This window comes from Rhinolophus hipposideros, assembly GCF_964194185.1.
Source record: "Rhinolophus hipposideros genome assembly, chromosome: 2".
Taxonomy (NCBI): Eukaryota; Metazoa; Chordata; class Mammalia; order Chiroptera; family Rhinolophidae; genus Rhinolophus; species Rhinolophus hipposideros.
The window spans coordinates 84,024,883-84,040,545 of record NC_138048.1 but is presented as its reverse complement, the minus strand read 5'-3'; the positions used below and the strand labels follow the sequence as shown (position 1 = coordinate 84,040,545).

The 15,663-nt window shown below is 42.8% G+C and overlaps 1 protein-coding gene across 3 annotated transcripts in view; it reads left to right on the top strand.

Moving 5' to 3' along the window:
* The window catches only part of KCNAB1 (potassium voltage-gated channel subfamily A regulatory beta subunit 1), a 345,911-nt gene that overhangs the window by 238,834 nt on the left and 91,414 nt on the right, over positions 1-15,663 (top strand). For all 3 annotated transcript variants that reach the window (XM_081065792.1, XM_081065790.1, XM_081065791.1), the window contains exon 2: positions 1,062-1,105. In XM_081065792.1, the coding sequence (XP_080921918.1) occupies positions 1,062-1,105 (44 nt within the window). The remainder of the gene's footprint in view (positions 1-1,061; positions 1,106-15,663) is intronic.

Genomic DNA, 15,663 nt, shown 5'->3' with positions numbered 1-15,663 from the left:
AACAAGCAGAGAAAAGAAATCAATGCAAAAATGAGAGCACTGATTACTAACTCTAAAGAAGCCAAACTGTGGAAGATCAAGGCAAGGCCTGGAGGAGCTGAGCTGTGATGCAGCCAGAAAAGTCTGTGTGTGCTGTTTTGTTTTGGGCGGGAGGAAAATAGTGTTCTCAGAAGAGCATCTGATCAGATAGTAAGAGACAGAATTGTCTACCATGTTTCAATTATTTAAGCTTCACTGCTCACATTGAACCCCTACAAAATTCTATGAAGCATCCCCTCCCTGAGAATTTGAGTCCTTCTCTGAAGGCAGTTAGGCAGATGACAGGAAGATGAGTTGAGTCTGGGTCTCCATGGACAGATGCCTTACAATGCAGACTACAGTGCCTAGTTCTCTCCCTCTTTAGAGAGTGGGACTGTATTTCCTTTCTCTGATAGACTTCAAGGGTTGAAAAGCAAAGGTGTTGATGAGGAAAAGAAACATTTTAAAAGGACTATTTAACCTTCTTATGTAGCATTTTATTAAAAAAATAATATAACTTAGCTTACATACCCTAAAGGATTTTGTTCTTTTAATAATACCCATCCACTAGTAATAATACTCTGTTGTAGAAGTCAGTTACTAAACTAACGAGTATTTATTTATTAAGGGTCCACCGCGTGTCAGGCTCTGTTGATGAATAATGAATGAATAATAATACATGACTCGTTGGTGAATAAGATACAGACCCTGCCCTGAAGGAACTCACCTTCTAGAAAGAGAGAGAAAGGCAACTTGTAAACAAACTAATAAAAACTGTCATTCGGGGCTGCAAAGCTGCATTTGGTGGGGACATTTGTTCTTGCGCTGAGCCTCAGCACATTCCAAATATCCTAGCGCCCAAATGGAAATGAGAGAGAGACCTCTCCGCCACCCCACCCCACAGCCTGTGTCTGGGGCTCTGCGTCTGCCACGGCTCTAGTCGAGCACAATGTTATCCAAAGTGAGATATAATATTCATGGTTAAATGTACACAGTTTCAGCTGAGGAAACGCTGACCATGTGTTGCTTTATTTTTATTCTAGGAATCTTGGAAAATCAGGACTCAGAGTTTCTTGCTTGGGACTTGGTAAGTACTTGGGGTATCATGTGGGGTAAGCTGGGAGGTGGGAGGTTAGGGAGGATACCAGGGAGTGATTGGGGTGCATGGTGACCCGTTCTAAGGTGAGAAAGGACTTCCTGATCAGCGTCGGGCCACTTCTCTTTCGGAGCCTTTCCTGCCCAACGCAGCCCCTCTCTCTGTCAGGCCCACAGAGCAACTATATTCATGATGCCTTATGGGGTCTCATCAAAGAGAAAGAAACCTGATATTAGAGCACAGCCTAGAGGGAGAGGCTCATGTGTTATTCCCATTTAGCAAGTGTGAAGGACCTCATCGGATATATTTGTTTGCTCACCTCACCTGCGTCACCTGAACTTTTTCCATCCTTATTTTCCCTTTGCCTAATTGCTTGACTTAGTTTTCTATATTGTTATGTACTTTAGTTTATATATATATGTATATATATATATATACATATATATATATATATACATATATATATATATATGTATATATATATATATAAGTTGGGAGGAGGGTTTCTTGACCCATGTTGAATGAAAGGGATGATAGTGAATGAATGAGATCGTGGCAACGAATTCTGCCTCCTTTGACTGTGTTTCAAAGATACTAAAGTTATTGATGGCTAAGTTCTTTCTGATTCTTCCTCATGCTCTGATTTGGGAGGTAAGGGTGGTTTTTGTTCAACGTAAGTCGAAGGGAATGAGACATTTGCTTAATTTACGGCTCTGATCTTGTCACCATTTACTTTTATTTGAAAGGAGATTCACTACCAGGGAATCTCACTATCAGGAGATTCACTAACCTTAGTTTTATGCGAATGTGCTTTATGGTAAATAATTATTCACTCTCCATGGAAAGAAACTACCTATAAATATAAATTATGAAACATATGATTTAAGAAAACATAAATTTAAAAATATAGTAAAAAAGAGTCATTGACCAATTATAGAGTCAGTATCTATGACAGAAAATAATTTAGTCAAAAGTACATAGAAAACTCAACCAAAGGCCCTTAACACCTAAAACATTCAGGTGTCCCTGAAGTGCCACATGTAAATGAGTCTCCAGAGGGTGGACAACAGTTTTTTTTAAACCCCCACATGCGTAAGCTGTAGGTATTTGGGTGAACTTTGAAACAGACTTGATTCAGGAGCAACAAGTCCGGATTTGAGCTTCAAGCTTTTCTGAGAGCCTGAACACGTACGATAAGACACTGAATGAGAAATAGGAGGAAACAAGAAAGTTTATGGGCTGATTGGCTTCATTCAAAACAGGTAACAAAGCTTGACAGCATGAATAAGAATTCTCTAAGAATTTTTCTGAGCTGCCTCTGTAAGCCAGAGGAGACAAAAAATTCAGAGAAAGGAATAATAAACCTGCCTTAGATAGTGTGTCAGGCTCTGCAGACCCTACTGTGAAATCCGGGGGGGGGGGGGGGCAGGTTTATTGCTGTAGGCTTGGGATGTCAGCGGAATCACAGCTCATGTTCAACTGAGGTTTTGGAAAGTCAGTATTCAGTGTTTGTGGCGGGCCAGCCGCCATGAGTTGAAAGGTCCCTGGAAGGGGGAGTGGAAATGAAAAAAAGAGACACACACAAGAAATAATGCGGCCGGTCTCCAGTGATGCTGGAGCGCGGATTTATTTTACCTTCACCAATATATACCCTATGGGTACGTGCAGTTTAACAATCACATGTGTGCATTACCTCACAGAAGGTAAATTTTTAACTTCAAAGAAACTACAGAGTCACTACAAAATTCCCCAAAGTAATTAACATATGAAAGAGACTACCATTTGCCCTGATAGCCATCGGTTATCTGTGTCCGGGGAAACCGGCCACTCCCACCTTATTCCTCAGCAACTTGCAAGCTCCCCAGGTGTTTTGCAGAGATAATGTTTTAGAAGCCAGACCACAAGACTCCTGAGAAACAAGAAATCATGGCTCCCCACAAGTGTTCCAAGCAATCACAAGACTGTAGGTGTCTTTTATGGAAATACTCTAAAGTTCATAGCTAAAGCTAACAATTCTGACTCTCTTCTCTGTCAGAGGACAGGCTGGGAATTTCTTGCTCTGCCATCTTTCCTTTTGATAAACAAAGAGTATGTGTAAATAGGAGCAGATAGGTGAAGTAGCCTGAGGATGAACTGAAGAGACATCTGAAGGAACATAGCTCTGCCAACAAGAGAAAGGGGAAAATATTAAGTGGCCAAACCCACTTGTCGGTTGCTGTGATTGGCCTCTTTTATAACTACACTGACCACTACTGTTAAGACCCAAATTCAACAAAACTTGTGGGAAAGGAGTAAGTCCATCCAAAATCCACTAGATGGAGGTAGGATCATCTTCGAAGAGCGGAAGAGTAGAATTTATGTATTCATTCATTCATTCATTCATTCATTCATTCTCAGCAAGCATTTAGGAATCCAGTCATTGTGCTGGTTACAGGAGATGCCAAGATGAAAGCTGGGACCCTCCTGTCAGATTGCTCCTAGCTAATGGGAGTCAGGCCTATAAAAACAGACAATGCCTTTGGCAATACCATAATGGAGAGTCCTGCATGAACCAAGCGGCAAGGAAAAGCTCCTGGGGAATTTGGATGCAGGAGTTGAAACTTAAAGGCAGTCATCAAGTGGAGAAGAAGGTGGAAAAAGGGCAAAGAACTCAAGATAGAGGAAGCAACACGAACAATAGCTTGGAGCGAGTATTACAGGGCAGGAGGTACTTGGGGAAACATAAGTGTACATGTAGAATATTGTGAATGCAAGGTGTTCGGGAACCAGAAGAAATGAGTCTGGAAGGAAAGCGAGGCCTGATCGGGAAAGCCCTTGTTTGTCTTTGTAAGGCATTTAGCTCTTGTCCACTAGGTCTCTGGTATTCCTCCAAGACCTATGGTCTCCAGGACATCCCCAGGTCTCAGTGAACTCTTGGGGGATGAGGGACAGGCAGGGCTCCACTCTGTCCACTCTCCTCGTTCCATTCCCACAGCGTCCTTCAAAGTAACTCCACTTTTTCCAAAATGTAAATATAAAAAATGTTAATGTAAATTTAAATGTAAAATTTTAAATGTAAATTACAAATTTTTAAATATAAATGTAATGTTTTAAATATGATAGGTAATCAATGACTATTTTTTAGAGCAGTTTTAGGGTCACAGCAAAACTGAGCAGAAAATACAGAGAGCCCGTCCACCACATACCCACAGCTTCCCTCACTGTCTCCATCCCACAATAGAGTGATCCATTGGTTACAGTCCTGCATCGACACATCATCGTCACCCAGAGACTATAGTTTACACTAGGTATATGTATCTCTTGATGTTTTCCATTCTGTGGGTTCAGACAAATGTATAATGGGATGTATCCACCATTCTAGTACCAGACAGAGTAGTTTCACTGCCTTACAAATCCTCTGTGCTCTGCCTTTTCATCTCTTCCTCTCTCCTATTCCTTGGCAACCACTGATCCTTTTATGATCTCCAAGTTTTGCCTTTTCCATAATGTCATATAGTTGGAATCTTACAGTATGTGGCCTTTTCAAATTGGCTTCTCTCACTGGCAGTAGCAATATGCCTTTAAGTTTCCTCCATATCTTTTCATGGCTTAATAGCTCTTTTTAGTGTTTCATATTACATTTTGAAGGGGGGTGAAGGGAAGACATCTTTCTGCCAAAGAAAAGTTTAAAACTCTGAAGCCATTTAAAAACTTGGATCAGGAGTAGGACATGATCAAATGCATTAGGATTGTTTTCCGGGAGCTATTCGAAAGCTAGATTGGAGGGGGAAAGGGTTGAAACTGGAGATTGGGGGATAGATTAGGAGTCAGATAATGAGATGGTGATATCAAAGATGGACAGAAAGGATGTGATTATTTAGGAGGAAGAATAAACAGGACTTGGTGACCTTGGGGTGCAGAATGAGAGGTCGTCCCGAGAAGAGGGTGCCTGGGTTCCTGGATGGGGAATGGGGGTGGACAAGTTGAAATCTCAGGAGGAAATGCAAGAGTTAGCAATCAGAGGCAGGAGGATCTGGAGAAGTGGGAGCGTTGTTGGGGAATGGTGATCAGTGAGCCTGTGATCCTCTGGTTTCAGATACCCAGAGGGCATGGGGAGAGTTGAAGAGAGCTCTGAGCTGGAAACAAAGACCCCGGAACTTCTAACAATGGCGAACCCAGGGTTGTCATTGAGATCACTGGCAAATACAGAGAACTGAAATATTTGCACAGGTTTAGGACACCCACCTTGTGGAGTTTACCAGACTGCTTGCTCCCTGAGAGCAAAGACCACCTGTTTTTTCTATACTGTTGTTGTACCTTTAATAGATCATGGTATCAGATAAGTAGTAGGTGCTCAAAAGTATTTACTGAATGAATGACTGGATAGATGGATCAATTGCTGAGGAATGACAAAAAGTGCACTGGGTAATAGTGAAGATCCTGCAGAAGTCAGAAATCATGAATTGCTGGGCTGCAGCCAGCTCAGTTCTTTGGTTTTCTTCAGCAGCATATCAATGCAGAAACATAGAGGGCCTTGTGGAGGTGGGAGGTGGGGAGGGGAGAGAGAGAGAGTCCCAGCATCGAGGATTGTCCCCCAAACAAGTCAGGGACCAGGAGGTCTACTGCATATACTGTGCCATGGGGTCCAGGCTGGGTTGGCTTTGGCCTTCTCAGCAGGGCTCTCACTCCAGTAGTTAGAAAGAGACACCTGTCTGCACTCTGAGTTGCTCCACAAAGTTTCACATGGGGAGCAGGAGACCTGCCTGATTCTTGCTTACCATGGAGGTGTTTCACCGCAGTGGGCAGCTGCTCCTACAGGTGCTTGAAAAGGGCCGATTTTACCCTGCACTGTTTTACACAAACCTCCAGGCCGTAATTCCTAGGTAGTGCAAACTGACTCCATGATTATTACATCTTATGTTCTTTTATGTAGCCCTTTCCCACTTCATCTTGAAAAAATGAAGCCCTAAAGGAAAATATGTAACACCTTGAAGAACACGAGTCTCTTCAGAGCCATTTCTTCTCACCACAGAATTATCTGTGGTGCTTTTAAAAATGCTGATAACTGGTCTCCACCCAGACCTTTGGAATCATAAGCTCCCAGACTCAAGTGTTTTTAAAAGCCTGCACTGATGATGATTTGGTGACAGTGGCAGTGTTGGAACCTGTTGCCCTCACCAGATGGAGAACTGGTATCTGGTGAGCCGCTCGGTGCCAGAGCCGTGATTTCTACCTACCAGGTGGCGGCAGCCTCCAGTCCTGGCTACTGGAGTTTGCCAAGTCATTTCCACCTGAACCGTGGCCTCCAACAGGAAAATCTGCCCAGCTCAGGGCTGGCCTTTGGCTTCTCTGGAGCCAAAGTCCTGAGAAGGTTCCTGGGGCAGGCAAATTGAGCTCAATTCCCTTCCATTCCGTGACTGCCACCTTCGTCCGTATTGCCTTATGCCCTTCCCTAACCGAGGGAACCTTCTAGAGCAAAAGCTGTGAATCTTAAGAATGGACTGTGTGGGCTTCTTTGTAATGTACTGCATATGTGCAGCACACACTCCTGGCTCGTCTCCCTCTGCCTTGGAGATGCTCTCACTGCACTAAATATTTTGACACAAAGAGAACATGACATGAAATATTTAACACGGATGGTATTATTTTTGTGACACCCTTTGTGACTGTCACCCTTATTGCCGAGGCTAATGTACACTAGGCCCCTTGCTTATTATTACAATGACATAACAACAATAGTGTTTATAAAGGGCCTCCAAGACTCTGGAGAAACAATTTAAAAAGTGCAATTTCTTCCCTGAGAAAGTTTATTAATTTTTCTGCATAACAGAGTGCACTATCTTAAGACCAAAATACTCAGAATTTAAATGCTGCATGAATATTAAACATAGCACCCGAGTTTGGTGCTTGTCACTTTTCCTGGAAAGTCTACCTTGAATAAGCATCATGATGCGCACCCATTAAAAATGAGCAGACGTTTGTATTTTTACAAATTTATTTTAAAATACTTCTCCCTCATTTCCTACTTGCATAGATAAAATCCTTCTAAAGAATTGCTGATAACCTGGCTGCCCTCTGAATTACCAATGACTGCGGCCCACGTGCCTTGGCCGTCCCTGGTGGAGTCTATTAGGTACAGTGTGAGGCAAGAACAGCAGCCTGATTTTCCACGCATGGTCAGAGCTAGGGCTCAAGGGAAAACTTAAGAAGAGAAAGCAGAGGAGTCTAAAAGAACCCCGTGTATACACACACATACACACACACACAATCTCATTGCCCTCAGTGCAGTTGTAAAGGGATGATTAGCCTTCATTTGCTAATCTGGGATTCAAAAATGACACAAATGGTTGCAAAGCTATTGAGTAGCATGGGAAAGAGGGTCCTCCCAGAGCCAGATGTGGGCAATTTGCTGAAACGGATAATAATTTATAAACATGGTCTAACAGTTATGAGAGGGAGAATCAGTCCTTGCAGTCACCACTCCTTTTACAGATGAGAAAAACAGAGGCAGAAAGATGGGAAATGCCCAAGAGACAGCAGAGCCCTTATATCTAGCCCCTGGCCCCTCCACCAGCCACCTGGGTCCCCACCACCCTATCTACCTCCAGATTCCAAGTGCTCACAGCCACTGCTATTGTCTGCCACTCTTCGGGTCCTCAGCTTCCTCTTTGAGGGACGTGAATGGCTGGACCAGCATGTAAGGCCCCTTCTAGCTCTAATAGCTGTGATGTGCGCAGCCATCAAATTCAGCATGACTCCAGGGTGGCAGCTGGTTAAAAATGCCTTTATTTTAGAACTAGAAAATGTCAGAACCTGAATGACTCCTGGCGTCACTCTCCAGAGTGAGGGAAGACAAAGACCCATCAAAGCTCCATAGATGGAATGGGGGCCAGAATCTGTGTCCTGTGGCCCATGATCAGGTGTGATTTCCCTATGAGATTTCAAAGTAAGAAGGCAAGTGAGTGCCCTGACTGAAGCTCCCGACTCCTGGCTGCCCCTTCTGTGCACACTGCCCATGCTCCTCAGGAAGTCCTGCCATGAGTGGCTAGCTGTACTCAAAGCTGCAGCCTAAGGTACACTTTGTGTACATGTGAGTCTATTCCTGTTGTTTCCCCAGAGTTTGCCCTGAACACTCTATGTTGATAAAGATCACCTTTATAAGATTATTTTCCTAAACTCTATGCAGCATGAAAACCCAAAGGACAGTTTTACTATTTCAATCATCAGTGCAGTTGTGCTCCTCTAGGAGTGAGGCTACACACGAGGAAATCAGTTGGGTGCTATCCTCCTGTAAAGAGGGGGTCCACCTCTGGTGTGTTCGTGTTAAGACAGTGCAGGGCTGTGGGGAGACACCTCCGGGAGGGTGGCATAAATGTCTGAGGGGTGCCCTGCAGTGGCACACGGAGGAGAAACGTGTGGAGATTATACATACGCCTTAGAGGGCTTAGCTGGGCGGAGTTAGGAATAAAATCTCAGTTCTTTTTAGGTTTATCAAGTGTGAATCAATCAGAAGCCTTCTTGAGTAAGTGAACAGAAAACCCAGCTCAAGGCAAAGCAAAAACATCAGCTTAAGCAAAAACAGAAATTTCTAGACTCACGTAGGAGAATTTCTAGGCTCCCATGCACTGTGGATCCAGATGGCTGATCCCTGGGTCAGACTGTGAGCTCTGCAAACCAGCGGTTGGTTCCATTCTTGGGCTGCCTCAGAATGACAAGATGGCCACAGTGGCTCCAAGCCTCATATCCCCTTGGCTCTGACGGGCTTGTGTATCCATCCTGAACCAATCACTGAAAGATTTCAGTCAATCAAGAACTACTCTTGAAGCTGGAGGACAGCTTTAAATCTACCGCAACCACAGAATGCAGATTCCCAAAGGAAAGTTACAGTGCTCTTGCCTAAAGGGCTCTGAGTTCCTCTGCTCTGAGTTAAGATGAAAAGATATCCCTGGGTCCTGAAATCCCTTCCCCCCTCGTTTAGCTTATCTGAGCCTTTTCTGAGTCATTGATAGCCCTGGTTGAAATTAAAGTTCTCCCAGCCTGTTCTATAGCATGATGCTCAGTTTGGTGGGTCAGCTCATGAGGTCAGCTTCTGATACCTCAGTTTGCCTAATTGAGAAAATTTTCCTCTGCAGGGTAAATATGTAGTTTTGCATTTTTAATACACTCTCTTCTGTACATTTTCCCTATAATCTCGAAGGATCCGTGAGACTGAGGCTCATTTACAAATGGAAGCTTCATCCTAATACCTGGATGATGAAAATATGCAAAGGAGGACCTCCAAGAGAGCAAAGCAGAAAATACCAGCAATGTGTATTTTATATTTGACAATTAAAATGAGAGGAGGAAGAGGCTACCTAACATGCAATTATAGAAAATTGGTGATGAGGTAATAAGCAGGAGATAAATTAGAGCTGACAGTGTAACCATAGGGATTATTTCAGGGTGAAGAGAAGGAAACAGAAAGATAGAAGTCCTGGTTTGGCTGTTTGTGGTGACTTGAAACAAGTTTTCTGTGGGACTTTGTCATGTTTCTTCTTAGTCTCTACCTCCCCTGCTGATGGTACCTTCATCTGCCGCTCTTCACTCCCTTTCCTTTTCCCCTTAGCAGCAACAGTAGCCCAACCTGGTCAAGCTGCTTTTTTTTTTTTTTTTTGAGCTATCATCATTTTTATTCATATTTTTATTGTTTTTATTTATTTATTTACTTTTTATTAGTTTCAGGTGCACAAAACAATGTAATAGTTAAACATTTATCATTTATATCCCTCACGCAGTGATAACCCTTCTCCCCCCATCTATTACCCCTCTGACATCGCACACAGCCATAACATTTCCACTGTCTCTATTCCTAATGCTGTACTCTGCTTCTTGTAATCATATATATAAAATTGTAGTTGACATTGACGTTCATTATTGTTTAGCTTCATATAAGTCGACAGAGAAAGACAAATACCATATGATCTCAATTATATGTGGAATTTTTTTAAAAAAAGAATAAATGAACGAATCAGAAACAGTCTCAGAGACATAGAGGAAAAACTGAGGGTTGTGAGACGTGGTGGGGGGGGATCAGCGGGATGGTGAGGGGATTAGAATGCACAGTCAGTAACCACAAGATTGCCATGGGGATACGAAAGTCAATTTGGGGAATGGAATCAAGCTGCTTTTAGCAGTGATATTCATAACTGCTGGTTGAAGAGAGGAGGCAGGACGGGTCCTGCAACTTGTTTCTGGAAGGCACCCTCTGTCTGACTTCATTACCTGTCACACCATTCCCAGGGTCAATGTTCAGGAGCAGAGCGGCTGCCTTCCCATTCAGCACCTTCCCGGGAGGGCTGGTCGGCTGCCCTGGCCCTGCTCGTAGATTTATGGCCTTAGATTCCACTAGCATCTTAGTTTGTAAGGCCTTAAAGGGCAGAAGCTGCAACTGACTCCATTGTCCCTGGAAGGCCTGGAATCTGGCTTTCCTCTCATTCATGCCTGTGTTTTTGGATTATACAAAAGTGTGCCAGAGGCTGTGCTGGGGAAAAGATGGACCAGTGCACCAGCACCTGCCCTCACACAGCCTACATGGGGGTGGGAGGTGGGGGGGGGAGGGGGCATGACCTGATTCCCCGGCTGGACTAGATCCTTGGTCTGTGTGTCTCCAGAGGACACCCTGCATTTGTTTTTTTGGTGATCGTTTCTTTAGCCCGACTTATTTCCTGCTGGATTGTCAGCTCAGCACACGTGCCTAGATCAGAGAAGGTGCTTAGTATATTCTCCTTTGTGAAATGACTGAATAAGTCACTGTGTGGCTAGTGCTCTGAGAGAAATGCAAGGTGCTAGGAGAACACCAATGAGGATTGCCTAAGATAGAGTTGGGGAGATCGTGGAAGGCTTCTTGGAAGAAGAGAGATCTGAGTTGGGTACAAAAGAATGAATAAGGTGAAAAATAGACAGGTCAAAGAGTAAACAAGTGAAAAAGCAGTTTAACAATGATGTGATAGAGGTAGAGAGACAGAGACTGAAGTAAAAAACACAGAAATGGCATGGACCAGGGAGTAGGGGAAGTTGCTGGAGCAGTATGATTTTGAAGCATGCATAGGAATCTGTCAGGTCAGCAAGAGAAAGAAAACCACAGGCACTTCTTTTGTTGAATTTCCTACAAACCCCTCACTGAGATCTGGGCTTTCCTGACCAAGTGTAGGAGAAGCTTCCTAAGGCCTGTATGGTAATTGTTGGAGTATTGATCTGTCTTCCCCAATGAACGGGGAGCTCCATAATTACCATTTGCCACTTTGACCCCCACTATCTGGCATGGTTCTGGGGGATGATGAGAGCTCAATAAATATTTTGTAAATGAATTGATCAATTTCAGGAAGAGAAGCAAGGAAGTCTAAATCAGCATGGCCTGGAGAGGGAACTATATGGGAAAGAAAATGATGAGAGAGGACTTTGGAAAGATTACAAAGAATATTGGAGGCCGTGCCATGAAACTTGGAATTTATTGGTTTTGTGATTGGGACTCTGAAATATTTAACTCCAGGAATCACTTGCCACAGTGCATTTAAAGAAGCTCTGTTCTTTAAGGAAAAGGACAGAGGTAAATGGAAAATGAAGAAATGGACAAATACAAATCAGACAATATGAACAAAAAGGAAGTGAAATGGAGTCATAAAATTAATAAACGAAGTAGGATCAGGCGAAAAAAAGATACAGTAATGAGAGTTGGTAATCAATGGAGTGAGGTCCCTGAGAAAGAACAGGAAATGAGACCCAGATAATCAATCAGTAGAGAAATGAATCTTGGATGGGAGAAGGGACCCTCTTCCACAGTGACAGAAAGAAAGGAAGAAAAGATGGGTGCTGTCTTAGTTTATGTCCCCTTAACTCTGGAACCAATGGTGAGTGCCCATCCACCAGAGTGAGGGAGGTGGGGTACATACCAGAGGGAGTCCTCAGGTAGCTGGACACCCACAGAGAAGTATGCAGGACATTAATCGTGTCTGCTATGGGGAGGTTGATAGATTCGGCAGCAGGAAGTGGAGGAGGTTATAGTTTGTTCGGTTTTATTTTCTCTGTGAAGCAGAAGGTGTGATTATCCGCTGACGATGAAGGAAGAGGGGTGGGATCTGAGGTTGAGAAAAGCAGGGCAAGTTTGAAATCTAAACAGTGGAGAAAAAAATGATTAGAAAACAGAGGACTGGTGGGCTCTATGCACAGTTACTGTAGACCAAGAATTTATAACGTATGGGTCTCAGCAGTCTGTGATTTTCTCCAGCACAGCTCAGCATCTTGGTTACAGGTAATGAGCAGCCAGATAGTCACATTCCTCCAGGGGTCGATTTTAGCCAGGCAGGTGCAATGACGGAAGAGTGAAATAATGCAGTTGAGAATAGGGCAAGAGGATCTTCTACACAGTGAACCATGTTACCCAACCTTTCTAACCTTTCTGGTTAAGGAAGGAATTGAAGACAGGGATTAGAGGACAGTGTGTGAGGAAGGCAACAGCACAAAATTAGCAAGAGTGAGAGATGATAGCAATCGAGGGCTAATAGTAGATCTTTAATACATATATTTGGAATATGAATAAGGCGAACCTCCACTCAAGTTTTCTTGTGTGGAAGCTCAGCTTTATTTTTTTTTTAATTAAAGTTTATTGGGGTGACAATGATTATTAAAGTTACATAGGTTTCAAGTGTACAATACATCACCTATGTGTCACATTGTCAACTCTGTATTTTTCACGGCAGCTTTGTGGTCTTCTATTTCTACCCCATCAGCATTTTCTACTGTCCATCTAATAGTCATCACCTGTCTTGCATACAATTTTTTAAATTGAGGTTTATACTTGGGAGTTTGCAATATCCAAGGAGTGCTAACTGTATGTAATTTCTATGTCGCTGTAACTTTCAGAAGAGTTCGCATTTTATTCAGGTGACTTGGTGGCTGCTATGTTGGTCCTCTGACCCACTGGAGCTGTATGAGGAAGACATGGATTCTCAATTACCTCTGCTGAGAGAGGGACATTTTCCCAAATGCATTTATGTTTGTCCTTGGAATGAATTTTGTATTTCTATTTGCATGTGGATGCCATAGACACGAAAACCTGTTAGTGGAAAATCAAGGATCGCCTAGAGTTAATAAAATGTGTAGGAACAGTGTAATGTCCTAGTAGCTCTTCTCTGACTAAGCTTCAGTTAAGCTTTTAAATCTCCATATTGAATTAATCACTCTACATGGCACCATGGGAGAAATTCTTCCCTGGCCTCATCAAACTGATGTGTCTCACCTGTACCCTTTTCTATCAGGATCGGTAGCCCTTATAATATTGTCCCAGAAAGTGAGAATGCTGATGCTCTTTTATCCCACCTTTCCCCTCCCCCTCCCCCCCAGTAAGCTATTTTTGCTACAGTCATCTACTGCCACTGGGATTTTTGCAGAGGTTTAATAATCCCGATAAAATGAAGGGCAAATCACCAAAGAGAGAATCTTGAAAGAATAGTCTGTAGTTCTTTATTTGGTCAGAGCTAAAGACCCTGTGAGGCATTACAATGTCCAGTTTGGAGTCAAGGCCTGTTAATCTTTTCTGAATGGTTCTTCAACCTCTGCCCCATACTTAATGTCTCTCTTCCTACCACTCCAAGCTTCCCGTCATTGTGGGAGCTTGTAGAGGGATTGAGTCCATTCCAATGACATTCTGATCACTGCCTAGACCAGTTTTGAACTCTAACTGCCATTACTCTCACATGGGGAGCTTTTAAAAAATACCTGTGCCTGAGCTCTTCCTCAGACCAACTAACCCAGAATCTTTGGGGTGGGGTAAGGCATCAGATCCCAGGTCAAGGAGCTCGAAACTCTGCTTCCTGAATCCCCACCTGTGTTACTTTTTATCAGATGGCTGAGTCCACCATGGAGGCTTTGAGCACCTGAGAGATTTTGCAGATCTCTCAGGCAGCATGCAGAAGACAGATCCAGTGACCAGGGGCATGCCACTTTTAGTGCCCAGTGCAAGATGCAAGTGCCAGGTGGGGTCTTTGTTTTTCATTTAGCTTTGGTCTCCAATTAAAATTCAGAATTTTGCAGCACTTTTGAATGTTTTAGTGTATTCATTACTCTCCATATGTCACTTCCGAACAATCCATAATAAATCATAGATTTTTCCTGTGCTATGTTAAGATGGGTATACTGTTAGAACTAATGCATTCTAAGTTCTAACTTTGGCAGTCTCTGGAAAAGTCATTTATTTTCCTATAGAATTTTTGCTGCTTGACATACATCTCTTTGGAAGATAAAAAGGAAAGTAACATTTAGTGAGGACCTGTTGTGTCCTTAGTACTGTACTAGACATACTCAGCCCTGTTGAAAAATAAGAGAAATAATTTCAGAATGTATTGCCTAGGATCTGAAAGATAGTTGACCTGCAAAACTGAGCTCTGTTCTTGGTGTTGGAGGGACAGTGGTGAACAGACGGTCAGATTCCCTGTTTTTGTGGTGAGTAAGCTGAGATTTCCAGCCAAACTTCAGGAACCATGAAGCATGGTACAAACCAGATCTCTTAGTGGCATATTCTTTCCTAGTTACCAGACAGTTCTAATGCTTTGCAATGAGTGGTCCCTAAGGTTCTTGACTAATCACAAAATGATCAAAGGTGGAGAGTCACCAGGCGAGTGTATTTGCTCCCCCAGGAGTTCCTTCTGGTAGCCTTGTCCCTTGTTTCCTGAAACCAGGGCCCCTGCTGCTAACAGGAGTAACAAAATGCTATCACTGTTTTAAGATGGCAAATGCAAGTGTTATTCTACGATAATGACTCTCTGGATCCATGCCAACCTCCCAGCAATCCTCTGGAATGTTCTCTCACTGTGTATACTGGTGTGGTAGCTGGGGAATACCCAGACCACTAACTCATATAAAGCCACAAATGCATTGATTCAGATTAACGTATTTCCAAGCAATGAATTAATGAAAAGAAGATCAGCAGTCGATAAAAGAGTTTATTGAACATCACTGCTATGCTGATTATTTCCTCTCTGCTGGTCTTAAATTTATTCATTCATAAAACACTTAATAAACTCCTACTGTGTACCAGGGTTTTTGTGTTTTTTTTTTACATGGTTACCTATTTTTCTTTTTTTTTTTGTCATGAGAACACTAAGATCTGCTCTCTTAACAAATTCAAGTATACAGTGTTATTAACTATAGTCACCATGCTACGTGTTAGATCCCCAGAAATTATTCATCTTGTAAATGATAGTTTGTACCCTTTAAGCAACATTTCCCCATGTCTCCCACCCCCTCCCCAGTCCCTGGCAACCAATGTTCTACTCGCTAGTTTTAAGAGCTCAATTTTTTTAGATTTCACATATAAGTGAGAGCATACAGTATTTGTCTTTCTCTGTCTGGTTTATTTCATTTAGCATAATGTTCTCCAGGTTTATTCATGTTGCTGCCAATGGCAGGATTTCGTTTTTTTTAAAGCTGAATAATGTTTTATTGCATGTATATATACCACATTTTCTTTAATCATTCATCTATCAACGGATACTTAGCTTGCTTTCATATCTTACCTACTGTGAATAATGCTATAC